This window comes from Dreissena polymorpha, chromosome 13, assembly GCF_020536995.1.
Source record: "Dreissena polymorpha isolate Duluth1 chromosome 13, UMN_Dpol_1.0, whole genome shotgun sequence".
Taxonomy (NCBI): Eukaryota; Metazoa; Mollusca; class Bivalvia; order Myida; family Dreissenidae; genus Dreissena; species Dreissena polymorpha.
The window spans coordinates 62,777,669-62,799,755 of record NC_068367.1 but is presented as its reverse complement, the minus strand read 5'-3'; the positions used below and the strand labels follow the sequence as shown (position 1 = coordinate 62,799,755).

General features: G+C 36.2%; 1 protein-coding gene and 1 pseudogene across 1 annotated transcript in view; one reads left to right on the top strand and one right to left on the bottom strand.

Annotated features, from left to right (window-relative positions):
• LOC127854713 (uncharacterized) overlaps window positions 1-2,760 on the top strand; it is a 64,391-nt gene extending 61,631 nt beyond the window's left edge. Inside the window, exons 5-7 of the mRNA XM_052389772.1 lie at window positions 326-443; window positions 1,625-1,799; window positions 2,747-2,760. Of these exons, the coding sequence (XP_052245732.1) occupies window positions 326-443; window positions 1,625-1,799; window positions 2,747-2,760 (307 nt within the window). The remainder of the gene's footprint in view (window positions 1-325; window positions 444-1,624; window positions 1,800-2,746) is intronic.
• Window positions 2,761-6,218: 3,458 nt separating this feature from the next.
• On the bottom strand, window positions 6,219-19,389 carry LOC127855214 (radical S-adenosyl methionine domain-containing protein 2-like; annotated as a pseudogene).
• Window positions 19,390-22,087: the final 2,698 nt, after the last annotated feature.

The following is a 22,087-nucleotide window of genomic DNA, read 5'->3' as shown; positions in this document are numbered from 1 at the left end:
ACTGCCTAAATGTGTTCAGGGTAATTGCGTGAAGGTCAATGCCCATAACTCTGATTTGCAATTAAGCAGAATTAAGCTTCTTTTTTACTAATAATTTAGGTGATATGTAGACCGATAATGCGCTGATAGGTAATGATTTCAGGTCAGTTGGGTCAAGGTCACTGTTGCTAACAATATATCAAATTACGTTCACTTACGGTAGTTACGAGGAGACATTGTTTTGATATGTGTGATGGTAGGTTACATGCTGATCTAGCGAGGAATTGGATTTGGTGTCAGTGGTACTAAGATGATTATTGCCGGAGACACGACTGTGTGATGAAAGGTATGTGCGGAAAGATTCTGGGCAAGTACTGTTTAGCTCAGAACAATGGAAAAAGGAAACAGAGCAGATGCATAAAGTAGTTAAAGATGATGTAGAGATAACAAAACATGGACCTTCGGTGAGTAATATACCCAACTGGGATATTGTAGACGCATTTCACGTTTGCCATCCTCTTCCTGAAATACAACACTGGATAGACAGATGCAGAGGTAGAGACTGGCCGCCTGCCCAATTACTTGAGGCTGCACAAGGAGCTCCGTGTTTCCTGGGACCAGCCGATCATCCTGATAGTGATTTCAACCGCGAAGAATGGCGACTGTCTCCGAACCTTATAGAACGAATGTTGATGTTTAGTTTTAGTATGACACAAATTAAATGTTATATTGTTTTAAAATTAATTTAAACAATCCTTATTTAGTAAAATGGTGGGTGATTTTACCACAAGTTTTCATTGTAAAACTGTAATGTTTTACATTATAGAGAGAACACACCCTTCTCTGTGGAAGGAACATAACCCTTATGTTCTTACTTTTACTATGTTTACAAGTATTAAGAAAGTGGCTGCAATTAGGAAAATTCCCTCATTATATCATAGAAGGAGTGAACTTGTTCGATGGGAAAATTTCTTTCGCGCAGCAGAGGCGCCTTTTACAGTACGTGGAATACTTGATAAAGACCGACATGCACGATTTATTTTATATAGATATAGATAAATTAGGATATCGGCTACAAGGGTGTGATATACGGCACATTGGACAAGCTGGGGAAGTGCTAGGATGTGTAGGCATACATAACATTATCAGTTTATCACTGACGTTTGAGCGCTTGAGAATGTTTCTTATTCACCTAAGAGCAATAACATCTAAGAAAGAACATTCGAATACAATCTTCGAGCAAGATATAAACTGTAAATTACGCAAATGTTTTGAATATTACACGAATGCCAAATTGAAATCAGCTGCTTTAGAATTTATTAACCACCTGTTCGCATTAAACAATTCGATGCAATCATCTAAATATTTGCGACTACGAAACCATGCTTTCAGCGAAAATATAAGGCGTTTCAAATATTCTTTAAACACGGATGTAGCTTCTAGTCGCTTAAAGTTGGCGTCTGTGCTATACTGTTTCGGGCATCTTCACGCTGCAGTTAGAGTGTTGGATGACGTGGAGAGGAGGTATCATAGCAAGGTAAAGGCTGTGTGTGGATGTAGAGATATAGAAGGAAAAAGTGATCTCCATGTTTTTGCTAACATGATATCAGATGACAATGAACAACCATTCGCATTATGTGCCAAGTTTGTTAGAGAAGAAGCATACTGCGCTCCATACATACTGTGGTTTGAAATGAAGCGCAACATGACTGAAGAAGTTTCGCAGAGACGTATCGTTGGAAAACAATGGATGGACTACGCTGAGGTGGCTGCTCGTCCTTTCCTACGCTATCTACAGTATCTCACGTATGGAGGACTCGGTGAACGCGACAAACAGCTACATGTGCTTGGAAGTCTCGAGTCTTATGTTTTTGATCCAAGAAATAAAATCAACATGTACCACACGGAGACAGCACTCAATTTGCTTGGACACTGCTATGAAATGGAAGGCAACTATGAAGGGGCATTAAATTATTACGCGAAGTCGTTGAGTCTGTACCGTACGAACAATGCTGCTAACTGGCACATACAGCGTGTTCATCGTCTGATAAGTACTTAACAATGAAAATGACATTTTTTGAAAGTACAAAATACCTTAGAAAAGAATTCATTGAGATACACACGGTGTTGTCAACGTATTCTCTAAGTTAAATTTTTGTTTATTTTATGTACTATTAAACATCACATTTTCGAATATCATACTAAGTGCACGGATATTGTAAAATATTAAAATCGTACACTTTATTCTATTCCATTTGCATTAGTATGAAAACGAGCGTTCCGTGATATTGCTATAGATACTTCTAATTAAGTGTAGATTTACTTTATGTAGCTAGTTAAGGAAAACCTGTACCAATAGATTATGTGTTTTCATGCCAAGAAATAAATCATATCTGGGACTCTGTTCATTAGCTCAATATTTTCGGTCTTAAAAATACTATTCAAAGAACACGATTAACATCAAACATCAAAAGACGATACATTTGAACATAAAAAATAACGTCTCTCATGCACATAAACATATGACGTTAATGTTCTGGGCGTGACAGCTTTATCACGGAAGTGCCGAAATTAAGCTAATTTTACTCATCGTGTGTTTGATTTCGATAATTGTATTAATTAAATGATGAAATAAAACATAAACTGATCGCATGTATCATATACATATGTACATTAATTAGTAATTATATAATAAACGTTAGGATCAGACGGTAAAAAGAGCCTCAACCATAATCCCTAAATAGTATACATGTTTGTTATGTTGTAGTTTGTTCAGAGTAAAACAAAATTTAGTTGAACAATGTAAGTTTTTATAATTTTACAATAATCAAAATCGCAAAATCTTTCTCTCAGCAACATCAACCTTCCAGTTTATGTTACTTTTTATTCAAAATTTAGAAAGCATGTAAGAAATGTCAGAACATTTGTTAGCCGTAAATCCATAGAAGCATTAAAAAAGCTAACTTTATGCTTAACCGATGCACAGAGTGTTATATTTGTCCCACATGACCGCATGTGACGCTTCTCAACTAACCTGTGTATTTTCACGCGGTTTAAGACAGGAAGTACTATTTTTTTCATTTTTTGCAAACTCGGTCACATTTACACCTAAAATTTGCAAACAAATTCCTTTATGTCGAAAAACAGTGGACAAAAAAGTGAAAGTTATCGATAATCGTGATTGTTTTACCAAAAAATCTAAAAAAATCATGTGTAAGCAAAAAATACAAAGATCTCTGGTAGAAAATATTATTTTCTATGATCTTTCGTGATTTAAAATCGATATTCCAGCGAACCCAACACATATTTTCTATTTAATACGATTTAAGATTTTATCGATTACTAATGAACAAAGCGGTATTGGTAAATACATATTTTAATACCTAACGCATTAATAATTTATGGGGAAAGTACAAACAACTAAGAACGAGTATCAATCCGTACACGCTGAATAACTGAGAAGGTGGCGCGCACGAAAAGTCAATAGAAAATGTGATTGACGTCAGGACCGAGAAAAAAAGATATCCGCACAAAAGCAACGCCAGATGAGACGACCCCCATGCCCACTGCTACGATATCTCTTCTCGTCGGACAGTTACCGCAACCAGCTCTGCCGCCATATAGATGAAAACACATGGGCAATTAGTGGGCTACACGGCGACGCACTTAAAAAGTTAACAAATTACTTACACATGGATTGAATTAATCACAATTTATGTCCTTGGTAGATGTGCAAAGTAAACATAATGTGTCATTAACACAATTAATGGGATTGATTGAATTTTTTTTTATCTGTAACATATCTTTGTATAGTGTGCTTTCCATAGTCCATCTCCATCTGAATAGAGTTGTTGCATGTTCAAACAGCAAATGTTTATTTGGTTTTGGATACACAAGCACAAATACATAGACGAGATTACACGGAATGCATGCACATTAATGCTTATTAATAATAAATAACTGACCGAAATATAAATATAAGATGCAATCAAAAGAAAAACGTAAAATGGTGTTACCAGAAACTAAACCTAACTTTCACTGTAGTTAATAATAGGAAACAACCCTGCAATTAAGGGATCAATATCATGGTTTTGTGCAGGAAAATTCCCCTTAATGTCAGATTACATCTACAAAAAATGTATATATTCAGACAGTTTTATTTTGAAATAAATTTAAATTAATGTCGTGGTGTTTAAAGTAGTCTTACTATGTGGATAACTATTATTTAATGTTAGTTTTGATGGGTCGTACTAGAAATATATACTAATAGAGGTCAAACATTTGTCATTATAAAAAAAACTTGACCGATATTGAAACATGAAACGCGAATAGCGAGCTTGGCTGATTTTCATGCCATTAATGCATCGACATTCCACGATAAGGTATTCCATTAAGATACATTATAGAAAACCAATGCATTTCAAAATCCATCCATGCTTGACAATGAATATTTTTATTATATACCTGCTTTATGTTCTCAAAAAATACAAGTTGTATCAATCGGTAAAATACAACTGCACAGAAATAATTCCCGTATTATGCTACTCGCTAGTTTTCCAATCCCGTATAACCATACTAGCCGGACTACTTTAAATGACGTCACTTTGAATGCCAAAAATATAAGAGCATTCTTGGTGAATTATGAACGCTTAAACTATTTTTTTTTTAACTAAAATGATTCAAATTTGTATATAATAAATTGAATATTACGCAAGTCAATTGTTACAAGTGTTTGTATCAGTCTCGTGGCTTGCGCTATTTCGTATCACACTCGAGGCTTCGCCTCTCGTGAGATACGTCATCACACAGGCCACTCGACTGATACAAACACATGGAACAATTGACTAGAGTAATATTCCGTATGTATTATCTTATCAGTTGCCACTTGTTCTTATCTAAGAATTTTATTTTATAACAAGTAAATTTAACAACCCTCCATGGCGACTTTCTCTGGAAAAATATTGATCATCCAAAAGCACTGTCACAATAATTGAATGAATTTATTTATAGCTGCCATTTACGAAGACGATAAAATAAATAAGATCGAATCTGACAAAATTACTATTTGATGGAAGTGGTGGTGATGATGATGATGATGATTGTGATAATGGTGGTGATGGTGATAAAGATTATTGTGTTGATGGTATTGGTGTTGATAATGGAAGTGGTGATGATGATGATAAAATGTGGTGGCGGTGGTTATGATGATGGTTATGATGATGATGATGATGATGATGATGATGATGATGATGATGATGATGATGATGATGATGATGATGATGGCGATGATGATGATGATGGTGTTAAGTAAGTTGTTGCGAACTAATGTGAATCCTGTAGGAAATGGTGGGGAAACTGCTCTTACTCTTTTAAATAAGGGTAATATGCTCTTAAGGACAACGAATATAATGACTGTGCTGCCGTAGGTGATTGCATATTAAAAATGACTCTGATTATGACGATGGTATTATTGTTTAAATATGATGATGTGATGATGACAATGAGAAAAAAACAATTAAAAGAAAATCTTCGATTATATGAGCAAAAAAACACAACTTATCATTCAATAAAAGGACGGATAATTATACAATAAAATATTTATAAAAAAAATATTGAAATGACGATTCTTATGCCAAAGAGACGAGCAACAAATTAACAATGATAATCAAGTTCAGCAATGTAAAAAAATACAAATGAAATTAAATAAAATACAATCAACATGATATAAACACACATCACATAATAATGATCATTGACTAATATACGACAGGCGTTCGCACAAAGCTTTAATGCGGCCTTGTAATATAACGAACTTTTTATTTTCTGAATATCATTTTTTTGTAAAAACTGAATATTCGAATCGGATTTTCAGATTAAAATAATCTGTTGATTTTCTTATATTCAATTATTCACTTTCAACACAAATATTATAACTTTATTGACTTTACATGATTTAATGTACGTTTTTGCGTATCCAACATTTGAAATCCTGTGCGTGTATGTTATAATATGATACCTATACAAACCTTGACATTCTGAAATCAGAATTACCGGAGGTAAGTCCGATGGTACTCGTCGATTTAAATTCCTTGTCCTTATTAACACGCCTAGCCTGTTACGAAATACTTATAATGGTTTCGCTGTAAAAATGTACAAATGTATACACATTTGTAATATAAATATCTAATAATAAATCTATGTCACAATTAACTTTGCCAAAAGTTTTTCACAAAGGGAGGCTACCAATCCAGCTGCATATCGGCTTTACTCCAGACGTATTTGCCTCTCCTCAAAGAACATTTTCTCGTCGAAACCGCTGAAATTCAGGGCATTCTCAACGCCTACGTCTAGCAAAGATCTCGAGGGTTCTTTTGCGCCCTTCGTGCAGTCCAAAAACCGCATCTTTCAAGAAAAAGAGAAACGAGCCTATTTCTTTGAAAACGGGGTTTAATGCATGTGCGTGTAAAGTGTCGTCACAATACAAAGTGTCGTCTCGTATAACCATGTGCGAACTGCACACGCTTATCAGGGATGACATTCTACGCACATCCATTAAACCCCATTTCCCAGAACGAGGCCAAAATGCAATAACGTTATTTTTCTTTTTTAAACTATGACATGGTAATTGTTTTTTGGAAGGTAATCAAGGGACGTTTCTTTTCATAATGTAGTTTTGATTATGAGCACGTCCGTAAAGGATGTCCGCCTGTACCGTATCAGATCACTCTGTATACATGTATACTACAAGTCTTTTTAGTGAACAAAATCGTTTAGGCGAGACATTACATCGTGTGTGGAGTTAAACCCTTCAAAAGAACAAAACAAAATGCGTGTGTCCCTCGTGTCTCTCTGATGTGTACTAAAACCTTAACTTCCACGGATCATCTTGACTTATGTTAAACTTATATATTCGTCGAGGATCAGGTACGAATTCTGCATCTGAAGCCGAAAACGTATAAACATGTAAGCAAAGTCGAACGGAGTATAAACTCGTGTACCGCAAGAACGTAACATCTCCAAGATAGAACCGTCAACCTAATATAATATCGCTATACCTCTAACGTTTGAGCGCATAACTGGTTTAACGGGCTTAGCAAGCTCGAATCCCAGTCCGACCGCATACCTTGTACGGGGGATTTGTATTGATAAAATTATGCAGTCGCTACACCCCCCCCCCCACACACACCCTATTCCACTGATTTTAGGTAGGCATTTGTGAGAAACTGTTATGTGTTCTGGCTAACCACTTAATTAAGCTAATGTGTTCATGAAACGTGTAAGTTCGGGCAGCCGAGTGCGGACGGGCGAAAAGAAAAATCAAAACCAATCAAACATAACGCGCGCACCTTTTCGTTGGATTCTGGCAACAAGCATTCGACATCTTTGTGTCTTATGAGAAATTCGTCAAACTCCGCGTTGGTGATGACAAAGGATTCTGCCCGTCTCAGTGCATCCCGACCGGTGTTTTCGCCGTCTATAAGAGTGCACTGAAATACCTGGGGAATAGGAAAACGACATAATTAGTCTTTATTGCATCACTTGATCACATTTATTGCAAAGATTCAGAAAAAAGGAAAGTTACGATTCAGCAGCAAGTAAAGTTAATCGTGACACTTAAATACTGTATTTTTCCTAGCTTCGCAGGTGTAAACAGGAAAAGGTAGCATCAACAAAAATGCTTACTTATGTGAATGTTTTATATTAAGCAGAAACCGTATTCCTTCTTTCAGAAACCTTATTCGTCACATATGATAATCAAAGGTCTGTTTTAAAAATATACATGCATTACATTGAATTCAGTATGTTTATTTTTTTCTCTAACTATTGCGCGGAAACCTGTTTTTTTTCTATTTTTATCGATGGTGACCTAGACCTTGACCCCTACCCACCTTAAATACACAATCGCAAGCCAGGTTATAATTATATTATAAATAAAAGTTAATGGAAATACCTATGTATTTATCAAGTCTAATATTAAGCGGAAATCATATGCCTATTTTCAAATAGATAACCTAGATACCCATATACCTTTTATATAATCGGAAGCAATGTATTGAGATAGGTTATGTGTAAACATTATCGTAACTCAAGTTATCTCACATATGCTACGCTTCTTGATGCAGTGATAACAGAAACTATGGAGTGGCCTTGGACGAAGTCTAGACACATAAATAAATTTTCATAAAAATACCCCACTTCGTTATTGAGGTTTTAAGCAGAATGCCAACTTAACCCTTATGTCACCCGTTGCATGTTCTGTGCAAACCTACTGTAGCGTATTGCGATGGAATAATACCGCACACAACTCGAAGCTTTCAAAGCCCAAACATTTTTCTAATCAACAAGTACATGCTAGATCATATTGGGTCGCTCGACAACAAGACATTGCAAAATATGCATCCCCAGCAGTCGGGATATTACCGTCTTTCTTAATACAAATGTACCTATCTAAATATACATTAAAACACCAGACGAAAGTATATCAAAAGCATGGCCAAATGCGTTAATTTTACAGGAAATTTTCAGAGAATTAAACATAATGTGTTCTCAATAAATGCCACTAGGTTAAGTAACCTTCCACCTGCACGGATTTAGCTGCATGATTTCATCCACCATGTTCTCATCCTTGTTGTACGTGTTAACAACTGTATTCAATTTGAATGCCACCTGCAAAAACATAATTATAAAGACGTCCGCAAAGATTCGGGATTTTCAAACGTGTTTACAACTGTGTTCAGTTTAATGCCACCTGCACCAACATTCTAATAATAACAAACGCAAAGATTGGAGATTTTGAATGCACATTATCAATGCATGATCTTTAATCCAGCGCACAATATCATTATAACTCTACGTTTTCGGACAGTTAAAAATATATTTCGTGTCCGAAAATTAAGATACGAAAAATATCCAAAATTACAGTTGTCCGAAAATTTAGAGACAAAAATTAAGACGGACGAAAATTATAATTATATTGAAATAAAAGCGATAAATCACTGTACAATTATTTTATTGTGATTTACTCTTATTTCACTGATCAAAAATATGAATACAACTTCACATCTTTGCAAACTCTTGCCTAAAATGATATAGAACAAAAGGTAAGAACATAACAGATTCTCCTTCCTTAATAAAACGGATCAGTTTCAAATGCTGTTGGTGAATCCATTGTTGTCTACCGGAAGCATGTTTTTTTACTCAATTACGCGAATGTAATGGTCCCTCATTCTAAACATAGATGGTGACGTCACTACGTTATTGTCACCTCTGTAATAAGACGCTCCACATTCCCCTGGTTAAGGGAATTATGCTTCCGCCAAGGTAGTTCTGCGAAGGAATAAAAATGTTAATAATGGAAGAAAAATCGTTTTTATTGTGTGTTTAAAACTGAATGTTGTTTAAAGAAATGTTATTTAATAATTTTTAAATGTGATTTTGAATCTCTATTAAGACTGATAGAAATTATCAGAAGCACGATGGTCAGACCTTCTTTCGCTTTCACTTTTAACTCGTAAAAGAAGTGCTACCCACAATTCCTTTCGCGTTAGTACACAGGTCAAAAAGACCGGTGTGTACACAATGATGGTCCCTTAACCTCAGACATGCATCTGCCAGGTTTAATGACCTTAATCCGGTTGTACAAAAACAAATATGATCTAAATGTCACAAGATAAGCAAAAATATGGACGTAGTCTGTAGAATAGCGCTGTAAAATCTAATGTCCGAAAATGAATAGTCATTAATTATGGACGAAAACCCTTATGTCCGAAATTAAGAGTCACGAAAAATTATTTTTGCTAAAAAAGAGGGTGTCCGAAAACTAAGAGTGTCCGAAAAGTAGAGTAATTACCTGTAATCATACAGATCGGAGGCTTGTCAATAGCCCATGGCTTATCAGCAATATATGATCTTAAAACCTGATCACAACCATCGTACAAATCGGAGGCTAATCAACATCTAGTTGCTAATCATAAATACATGACCTAAACAACACTGTTTGACCATCTTATATAGAAAGCTTATAAATTCAGCGATTAAATGATAAATTATTATCGAAAAAGTATTATCATCGATGCATTACTTTATTATCGGCGCATAGTCTTCGCACAGATTAGAGTCTTATCCATAAATTATTAATTATCATCCGTGTATTACCTTATAATCCGCGCACAGTCTCCGCATGCTTATCCATAAATTATTGTTTATCATCAGTGTATTACCTTATAATCGGCGCACAGTCTTCGCATTCTTATCGATAAATTGGTGTTTACCATCAGCGTATTACCTTATAATCGACGCACAGTCTTCGCACGGATCGAAGGCTTATCAGATGACTTTTCTGTCCTTGCTGTCGACCGATCTTCTCATTTGCATCGGCATCGAAGCTGTCGAACGAGACAGCCAAAATGTCCAAAAACTCACCTGAAGACACATTTTACGGGAATTAGGAAAACGGGGCTTAATGCATGTGCGTAAAGTGTCGTCCCAGATAAGCTGTGAAGTCCGCACAGTCTAATAAGGGACGACACTTTCCGACTTAACTGGATTTTTGCTAAGAAGAGACTTCCCTCCAACAAAAAATACAACAAAAGCGGAGAGTGTCGTCCCTGATCAGAATGTGCGGACTGCATTAACCCCGTTTTTCTAGAGCAGTGCTCATATTTAAGAAACAGTTGCCTTTGGGATGCACATGAAGAAAATAACGGTTTAAAGTTCGTAAGACCGTCTTTCGTATAACCACGCAACAGAATATAAACCTCAGTTTATTATACTAAAACATAAAGCTAACGTTTTAGGTTGCATATATATACAAAATGTGACAAATATTAATTTCGGCACTACTACTTGCACGTTTTAATTTTATGTCATTTCAATTGAGAACCGCATTTTTAAGCTGTGGAATTTACTTTGTATTGTTTGTTGCGAGTATAACAACAAGTTTATTAAGCATATTTAAAAAAACTAGGCATGAATCATTAACTCAAAGGAACGTGATTTTACACATCGTTATCGTTATATTTGATAAAAAAATATCATTTGACAAGCAAATGTAATCGGTGTCGATAAAGATAAAGTAAGATATAAACAGACGCATTAAAAAATCGCCCAAAGATTAAAGCCAAAAATACAGATAGATTTACAGACAAACATTCAGACGCACGCACGGACGGACAGCTAAGCATTAAAACAGAACACCGCATAAACCGTTCAATAAAAAAAAATGTGTCACTTTACTTATCTGTTCACACACACGCTCTTTCTAAAGTCTCATTCTTTTACCTTACTTGTACGACACATTTTTGCGAACATGACTAAGATATAGCTCACATGATGGTGATGCACTCGATATTAGTCTAATAGCAAATTATTGTTTTGCAAAAAGAGAACAAAATGTTTCCACTAACATCAACAAAATTTTTGGGTAGGTATCGGTCGGCTGAACTTGTTTTCTTCGTTTACATTCTTAACAATTCCAAATTTAACAAGAATATGCATTGACTTGCAGAAACCATCGCTATTTAACATTATTTTGTATTTGTAATAGTCTTAATTTAGTTAGCTTCAGTTAATTTCACGTTAATTTAGTTTTTATGATCGCACGAAGCAAACATGATCGCAAAATTTAAAGTTATTTACCCGGTAGGGAATTTAGCAAAATTTACCGAAGATTCAACCTGGTATACAACAGTAAAATTACGGGTCGGCGCGTAATAAGTAGGATCGGTTGGGTAAGCGGAAACAAACAACTTGTTTATGCATTAAGGCTTACATTGCGATAAGGCCTACTATCGGAATGGTTAGAATAACTAGTTTTGGCCTAGGTTTGTTTACAAGGCCGATATGGATATTACTGTATGATAAACCGTTATTGTTTACAAGTTATTAAAGCGTGCTTCGAGTTATTTGAAAAGTACGTTAAATAGGCCATTGCTTTCAGTGCATAAAAGTTTCCATGACCGTTGTGCCTTCATTTGCATTTTTAGACAATTAGCATTTTTCGAAAAACAAAAATCAAGTTTAAACCAGTTGTGCTTTCAATATTTTACTGAATGTTATTTTACCAAACTAAATTTGATTTAGAGTATTGACTCAGATAAATTTTGAAGGGACCGTCAACCAGATTGACGAAAAAAAGAAAAGTTCTAAAATACCGTATTTTTTTTAAAATAATTAGTTTATATTCATTAAATCATCACGACACCTGTTTTAACTTTCTTAGTTATAAGAAGTTGGTAGTATTGCTACGTCGTTACCCCACCCAGTAGTTTGCATACAGTGTAAAACAAAGGCCCATTGCGAATAACTAATCATAATAAAATAATTAACTTACATTGAAAAATACAGAATGATATCTTATAAATTGATTTAATTTCATATTGTAAAACTAAATCAATGACTTTATCAACGCTAGTATAATTGTTAACTCATGCATCTCGTCGTTTCCCTTAACTGACCGTTGTTCTCAGGTTAGACTGTATTTCCTTTTTTTTGGATAAACCTTAATACTTTACCATAGTTGTGCGTTTTATATTTCACATAGTTAAGACTATTGTATTTGTACATATGAAAACGTTGATAAATCAAATGTAATTTTTACTGTACATTAATGATCGCCAAATAGTCCATTTTTATGTAAAAAAGGACATTTTTTATTTAATTATTGATTGAGTCTGTGAGACTTATTCAAACATTATGATACATGCTTGCATACATTTTGAAGATGTTTTAATTTAAAATGGCGTATTTTTTGCAGTCCGCACAGGCTAATCAGGGACGACACTTTTCGCTTTTATGGTATTTTTAGTTTGAAGGAAGTCCCTTCTTACCGAAAATCAAGTTTAAGCGGAAAGTGTCGTCCCTGATTAGCCTGTGCGGACTGCACAGGCTAATCTGGGACGACACTTTACGCACACGAATTAAGCCCAGTTTTATCAGAACAAGAAGCATATTGTTCTTGGCCGAATGATTTCTACTGATTTTTAAAGAGAAATATTAATTATTAATGCTATTCATTATATGGAATAAGCGAAGCTGATACGTTGACGACCTCATTGAAACAACTAAGGATGAAATATTGAATGAAACCAAATCATGCGAATGAAACCCGACAAGCGATTGAATTTAAATATGTAGATATATAATGATTTGCAAAATCTTATAAATGTAATACAATCGTTGACTTTGCTACCCATGGCGATAACTTAGGTTATAGTAAAAATTGATAACGCTATTTTAAAACTGTAACAGTTGTTAAAATATAGGTTACAGGAGGGCTAAACACACACTAGCTAGATATGATATTGCTAAAAACTAATACTAAATGTTGCAACGAAACTCACATTTGACCCTTTTTTGAAAAAACGTATATAAGTGACGAACTGAGATTCACATTATCTTGACGCGATAAGTAAAATTGATTACGGAATCACATGTGCATGTTAATATGTGTATTGCATATCTTCGCTTCATTGTGATGATATATTTGAAGTATGGATTCAAACGCTAAACATGTGGAAGTAGCATTGGTAATAAGCTCAATAAACAATAAACATTGTATGCGGACCGACCGATCGAGCAACAGAGAGATTATATGAGCTGCGTTCTGGGAAAACAGGGATTAATGCATATGCGTATAGTGTCGTCCCAGATTAGCAAGTGCAGACCGCACAGGCTAATCAGGTACGACACTTTCAGCTTGTATTGTATTTTTTGTGTTCAATAAGTCTCTTCTTAGCGAACATTCAGTTTAGGAGGAAATTGTAGTCCCTGACGTCTGTCTGTCGTCTGTGACGGCACTTTGCGCACCCAACAACGCGGCTCATGAGGGGGTATGATAGCACTCACCGTACTGCTCAAACCAGCGCTCCGAGATGAGACTTCCGTTACTGACGATGCTGACGCTCTCGACGCCCAGCGTTTGTTTGCAGAACTTAACCAGCTCCCCGACGAACGCTCCCTTCTTCACTATGAACGGTTCGCCACCGGAGAAGTTGATTTTCCTCATGCCTGAAACGTTTAAACAATCCGGGCCTGGTTGAAGAAAACTTGAACGGATAGTTAAGCGTATAGCCGACAACTATTTGACGATGCTGAAACAGCATCGTCCAAGGTATCATAACCATCAATTTTTTTTTCACAATGGCGACCTATGTAAAACACCGAGCCAGTCCGATTGAAATAACTCGATTTTTCAGTAACTTCCCTTTTGCATTAGCCACTGCGTAGGAGATTGCTCGTCATTGATAACATTCTCCTAGCAGAGTTGTCGTTCGTGTTTCAACATTCAACAATGGCCGCCCCGATGAGAGTCTCGATTCAAAACTTTCTTACTGCATAAATTGACTTGTTTCGCTATTTAGAAGCTGTCATTTAGAATATATATGAATTATTTATTCACTAAATCTCCGCTTATGACAACAATAGTTGGAATTCGAAGGATATATACTCAATGTGAATGAAGGACTTTCTGGATCGTAACAGCTTTACACGGCAAAACTGCATACTGGTATTTTTAGTTATCAATATAAGTCACATTGTGCTTTATAAATTGTATTCGAGCATTTTGCGACTAAATGAATGACTATGATACCCGATATCAACATTTCATCGGGGATTTGCAGATCACCAAGCTGTCCTGAAATTCAACAGTGATTTCAAACTCTTTACTGGTTCGTACTCTTTCTTAGTGTTAGTACTTTTTATCATTTTAAAGTTAAATGAACTGTGTCACAGTAAAAGAGACATTAAGGCGATTGTGGCCAGTTTGGATCTAGATCAGCCTGCAGTCGCTTGAAAGCTGTTTGCTTTAAAGCGTTTTTTTGACAATAACAAATAATTTAATTGGATACTGATTTGACTGCGCTTTTCCTGTGACCTGGCTCAAATAATAGAATTGGCATTAATCAAATTATTCATTTCGAACATTAATCAATTGTTTTTCTTGTCCCTCGGGACCAATGACTCCAGCACTTTCCTGTTCAGAGTTGAATACTGCTAAAGGCGATGCAAGGCGGCGTGAGAGATGTTGCACCTTCCATTATCGCTCGATTGTTCATTGTCGGCTCGGGTACTACATACATGTACCCCGGGTACTCTTAAGTATACTTACATGTATCCCGGGTACGGTAAATATACTAAAATGTACCCGGGAAATTTAACCCAAAATCAGTCGTTGTCGACTATTTTTTTGTAATTACACATTTATGTCAATTTTCTGTAGAATGGCCTCTATATTATCGGAACACATACTCAAAAAGCATGTTGATGCAGTGTTTTTTTTTTAAGAGAAGTGTGTTTAAGATAATCGGTTGCGCGTTTTACGACATCGGATTTTGGGCGCGAATACAACTCGGGTACAGTCTAATATGGACCGATTACAATTACGTTTATTAACCGTACCTGGGGTACATGTAAGTATACTTAGAGTACCCAGGGTACATGTAAGTATACTTAAGAGTACCCGGGGTACATGTAAGTAGTACCAGAGCCGACAATGACCAATCAAGCTCCATTATCCCTCATGAACCGACTCAAAAAACCGAGTCGGCAATATTTGACTTAATTTTTGGTTTGGTTGCTCTCGAGGGATCGAAAATTTCAGAATCTTCCTAAAAGCCCTACGGGTTTGATCCCCAGAAGCGACATTGAAAACTAGCATACTTTGTTATCTAAAGGGCTGCTAAACCTGATATACAATGATAATGTGAATTTTCTCTCACATGATGTTCATCAGTCATATTATATAAAAACTTACAGCAGTAGTAAACAACTGGACAACAATTAATGAACGCATCTTTCATTTGTCTTTGACACTTTGATTTTGACATGGCCTAGATTTAAATATGTGACTGGACTTTACCAGCACTCTTGTAACAGAGCTTAAGTTTAAATGTACCATTGAAGATCACCTAAATCCAGATTTGCTATTATAGACGTGTGGAAAGTTTTAAGGGTGTGACAGGTAAGCAAAAATTGGTCATTACCCAGAGGCCACAACTGATCTATGACTGTATTAAAACAAGAAAAATCAGTGCCTGATTTAGATTTCCTTAGATAGTTCAATAAAAAATAATTTCATAAGCCTGGTAACAGTTTAACGGTAATGCTACCAATGTGTCACACCACGGCCTTGAATTTGAAATCTAGGACATGCATGGTCATTTCTTCATGAAATCAGGACACAAAATTGTATTTTAAGTCCTTAATTGACCTGGCTATAGTTCTCAGATTATTATAAGCTAAATCAGTATATTTATATCATTATTTATGCTTTGTGTATTGTAAACATATACACAATCATGCAGTTACATGATAGCAATAAATAATATCAAAGCTACCCGTACTATAAAGGTCATTGACAAAGCCTATGGTCAAAATGTGAACACATTGAGTGTAATCGCCCTCTCGTGCCAGCAAAAACAACACGTTGACAGGTTGTCATTTTTGACAGTTCTACTTTCACTTTCATTTTGTGATATCAAACTATTAACAATTATGTGGCTGAGAAAAATATCGCAATTGCTTTTTATGCCCCCGGTAGGGTGGCCTATATCAGTTAAACTGTCAGTCAGTCAGTCAGTGTGTCAGTCTGTCTGTCTGTCCGAAAACTTTAATGGCCATAACTTTTTTAATAAGAGAACATAGCAACTTGATATTTGGCATACATGTGCATCTCATGGAGCTGCACATTTTCAGTTGTGAAAGGTGAAGGTCATCCTTCAAGGTCAAATGTCAAATATAAAGCGTCTGTCTGTCTGTCCGAAAACTTTAACATTGGCCATAACTTTTTCAATATTGGCGTGCATGCGTATTTCATTGAGCTGCACATATTGATTGGTGAAAGGTCAAGGTCAGCCTTCAAGGTCAAGGTCAAAGGTAAAATTTTGCAATATTGAAGATAGTAACTCCATATTCGGCATGCATGTGTATGTCATGGAGCTGCACATTTTGAGTGGTGAAAGGTCAATGACATCCTTCAAGGTCAAAGGTAAAATATATGGCTTCAAAGCTGCGCAGCAGGGGGCATTGTGTTTCACAAACACAGCTCTTGTTTAATATATTTTATGCACATTCCTTCAAAAAACTTACATGAATACATAATTTTCTTCGTTTATTCAATCATTCCTGACAGACTTGTGTACATATTTCGCTTGCATTTTGACGCGCGTAAGTAGGACCGCATTACCGCTTCCGAAATGTGTATTCATACTATTGCCTTCGAGGAACTTATCTGATGTTTGACGGAAAGGGCCAAAAATGTGCGAGTGTGGGTCAAGTTCCCCACAGGTACTACTTTCCCGTTCACCCAATTTTACTTCCGTACCTAACATTTTTCGTACCCAATTTTTTTTCGTTCCCATTTTTTTTTTCGTACCCAATTTGTTTTCCTCCCCAATTTTTTGTTCGTACCCAAATTTTTTTCGGTCCCAATTTTTTTGTTCCCAAATATTTTTTCGTACCCAAATTTGTTTTCATACTCAATTTTTTTTCGCAAAATTTTTGTACCAAATTTTTTTTTTCGTACCAACATACACAATTGTGGTGATTGTGGTGATGTAGATAAACTTAACTTGATGCTTTTATATCCATCCTCTCAAAAGCATCGTCACACCAGTACTGTCAGTACTTTGATTTCTTGTTTGATCAAGTTATTCGTGTGATTGGAAATGTTAAGACTTTCGTATGTGTTGATTTTGAACAAATTTGTGAGCTCGAATAGTTTGATAATACAATTTCTCTTCCAATAAATTGTGTTTGGGTCTGAAGTCAATATACAGTTTTGCGTCTTGAGCAACCGGGCCCAAAATTACCTGATCTAATACAATTGCTCTTCCAATAAATTGTGTTTAGGTCTAAAGTCAATATACAGTTTTGCCTCTTGAGCAACCGGGCCCAAAATTACCTGATTGAGAAATTGAAACGTCGTTTATATGCCTATATACTTATATTTATATATATATATATATATATATATATATATATATATATATATATATATATATATATATATATATATGAGCCTCGCTATGTAAAAAGGTTTTTTATACATACGTACAGTATCTCCCCAGATTAGCCTGTGCAATCCGCACAGGCTATTCAGGGAAGTCTCTCTAAACTGTAAGCCAGGCTATTCAGGGAAGACTCTCTTCACTTTTATTGTATTTGTCGTTTAAAGGTCGACCCTTACAGTTTAGGTGGAAAGTGTCGTCCCTGATTAGCCTGTGCGAAATATACAGGCTTATCTGGGACGACACTTTACGCACATGCATTTAACCCCCTTTTCACACAGCGAGGCATATATTTTGATGATTCATAAAATGCGGTTAAATGAGATTTAAACATTTGAATTTTCGAGGTTTAAATCTCAACAAACAAACATGCATCGCGGTAACGTTCTGAATTTCTCACATCATACAGTAACAAGAAAAGAAAACATCATACATTCATAACGAATGCACTCTTCAAGTATTATACTAGTCGATTTTAATGAATTCAATAATTTACTTCCTTTGTATTCTATGACATTTTAGATACTCCAAATAAACATCAGTATCTTGCAGATTATATTTTCTTAACTCAACAAAAGATAGCTGTATGTTCTTAAACAAGTCATTTTTGATGACGAATCGCGTGAAACAACTATTTTAATAGAACCTCAATCTGGGCAAACTGGGCTCAGCTTTAAGTGTCATTCCAGATAAGCCTGTGCAGTCCGTACAGGCTAATCCGGGACGAAACGTTCCGTTTAAAATGGATATTCATTGAGAAGAGACTTTCTTCAAACGAACAATCCAGAAGACGCTGAAAGAGTCGTCCCTGATTAGCCTGCGTGAACTGCACAGGCTAATCTGGAATGACTCTACGCACATGCGTTAAGTCCAGTTTTTGCAGAACGCCGCTCATATCAAAGTATATTGATCGACCACTCACCCGCACTTTTTAAGAGTTCTAGCCCTCTCTTCGCATCGTCAAGCGGTAACACAAATGATGTTTTCGCAGTGTGAAAACAAAATCCACACTTGTAGTTGCATTTTCGCGTGAAATGATAATTCTCGCTGAGTGGAACTATTTTTTCGGCGTATTCATCCGACGGCATGACAGTCGGCATTCTCGTCGGCAGTTTTCCAGCCGGCAGTTCGCCATTTTTCAATTTTATTCCACCGCAGCACGTGTTTTCCGTTGCACACAGATTATTATTAGGTTCTTTCAGTTTGTTATATAGCCGAACGCGATTAATCGCAAGCAAGAACGCAAAAAGCGCCGCGCAGAATATGCAAGCGGTAGCTGCATATAACTCCATCATGAAAGTAAATATTAAATAAATTTCGATGCTATGCTAGATGTTTAGCATTTTCTGAAAAGCAATATTTCGCACAACAGACCTGTTTCGGCGGCTGAATATTTACGCTAGAATGAAATCTCGCGCGTTTAATGCAACCTGGAGTTTTTCAGAAAAAGTATCGAAATTTCCGACAAACATTCTGGTCTACTTTCGTTTCCCTATATCGAAATATAAACAAATGGAGTTACAAACTATTCATAGCACGTGTTATATAGTCCTTCAGCCAAGTACCCAAAATTGAGGTGGGTCGTACCAGTAAAGGGGGCAAAACTACACATATATATCTTGGAAGATGCATGCCAGTAGCATATAAAATGGTTGATAACAGTCTGGTACTGGCAGCTTTTGGTATTTTTTCCCCTTTGAAGATGGGGCCTCAATCAGCTTTATTTTCATAAATTGTCTGGTAGAAATTTAACCGAAGTAGGGCCAATATACACTTTGACCCCCCCCCCCCCCCCGAAAAAAAAATGCTACAAAACGTATTTTAACTGATCTTGGTAGGGTAGAAGGTCCTTAAAAAACATATAAACAGTTTACCACAATCTGACCGGAAAGTTGTATTTTTCAAAATGCCCACCAGGATGGCCGCCAAGACCTATTAATGATCATAACTATGTAACTATCCAATCAAATTTGATGAATTTGGTGTCTATACCTAGGTTTTAAGGGGCAAAGAACACATTATGATCATCAGAAATTGGTTAATTTTAATTTAGTACTACACACAAATTCAACATGGCGTCGAAAATGGCCGCCATGATTGCTGCTAAAACCTATTTATGATCATAATTATGTAACTATCAACTTAAATTTGACGAATTTGGTGTCTATACCCAGGTTTATGGGGGCTAAGAACACATAAATATAATCAGACAAAGTGTAAGTTAATAATGTTACACATAAATTTAACATGACGTCCTAAATGGCCGTCAAGATGGCCGCAAAGATGGTCGTCAAACCTATAAATTGATCACAACTATGCTACTCTCCACTCAAATTTGACGATTTTGGTGTCTATACATAGGTTTCAGGGGGCAAAGTACACATTAAGATCATCAGACATTGTTTAAGTTTATTATATTACACAAATCCAACACAGCGTCCAAAATGGCCGGCAAGATGGCCGCCAGAACATATTTATGATTATAAAATATAACTATGTAACTATCCACTCAAATTTTATGAATTTGGTGTATATACCCAGGTTTCAGAGAGCAAACAATACAGATATATCACATTTATATCATCAGACAAAATGTAAGCTAATTATGTTACACAGAAATCCAACACGGCGTCCAAAATGGCCATCAACACAATACGTCCATAAAGTCCATAACTTGTTACTCAAACGTTATGGTTGTTATGTAAACTGCCATAGTTTAGGAGGTAAGAAACACTTAAATTTAATTGAGATTATCACTAAGGTGTTGAATAATCATAAAATCCAATTTACGGCATTCGGAAGATAGAATGAACCTGCACATGGCTTCATGATAGGATCAGGTTTTACTAACTTATGTAGACTTGATTTTTTACCGTTGCTGGAAATCATTGAAGATTAATTACAGCCTGAATAAGCACGGGTTCTTTCAAAAGGTTCATATGATACACTTTGCGTTCCTTTGACTATTTATTTACATAAAAGCGGAAGTAGATGGTCTTATTGTCCTGTTCGGAGTAATGCAGGATCAAGATGAGCAAAGCTGTATCCTCGCCCACCAACGTTGTGGTGCTACGACGGGATCGTAATACTGTATTTAACAATTTGAACGTCTGCATCCCCTGAAGACAGAACAACATAGCATCCCATTTTAATCAGGGTTGTGCTGATCGGAGCAATCATGCCGGCCTTGTTTCTGTCACGAAAAAAAAGTATTTCTTATTTTCATGAGCATTCTGTTTCTTTGCTGAAACGCGCAATATGATTCACATTTCCGGTGCGTTTTGTCTTTGTTATAATCACCGTCTTCGTAGCCATCGAACCCCACTGTCGCTTGTCCGTACTATCTTTCACTGAATCTGCATAAGACTCGGCTATTGCGTTATATGCGTCGCCCTTCTCTATGGTTAACGATGCAGCAAAGTGCCACCACCATGCATCTGTTTCATGAATACAGTTCTTCACAGCCTCACATGATGTGTCTACAGCATACTCTCAAATTGCCTGAGCGATCTGAGGCTTATCTGCTGTACAAAGTATGTTCTTGGCTTCAAAGAATGCAGCAGGATGGGAGCTCAGCTCAGGCAATACGATTGCAAGGGAAGGATCTCCATATTTTGACATCACCAGAAAACGCTGTAACAGAAGATCATGATCAAAAGCACTGTCAGAAGCGATCTTAACAGCCAAGCTATTCCAAAGATATTTGGCTCTGTATTTTCTCTTGAATTTATAAGCAAAGACCGACTTTCCTATGATATCTCTTATGATCATTTTCCCAACCGCCTCAATTGCATGAACTTTCACGTGTAACCCAGTCACTATCCCATCGACCATGTTTCTGAGAGTAGGGTCTGCTGTGTTTGATGATCAGGTTGTAATCTGTGTCTGAATTTTCTCTAGATCAGAAGAATCCCATTTGATGCACGCTTCAGTTGAGTCTTTGTGTTGTGGACTTGTAGTATAGGTCAGGTCTATGAAATCTTGCATTGCACTGTTGTGCTCGGATGTTGCAGATAGGGCCCAAGGGGTTTGCATTTCCCCAGTCATTCCACTGCCGCGAGTTAGACCACATGTGCTCTATAACAACATCATCGATGTTT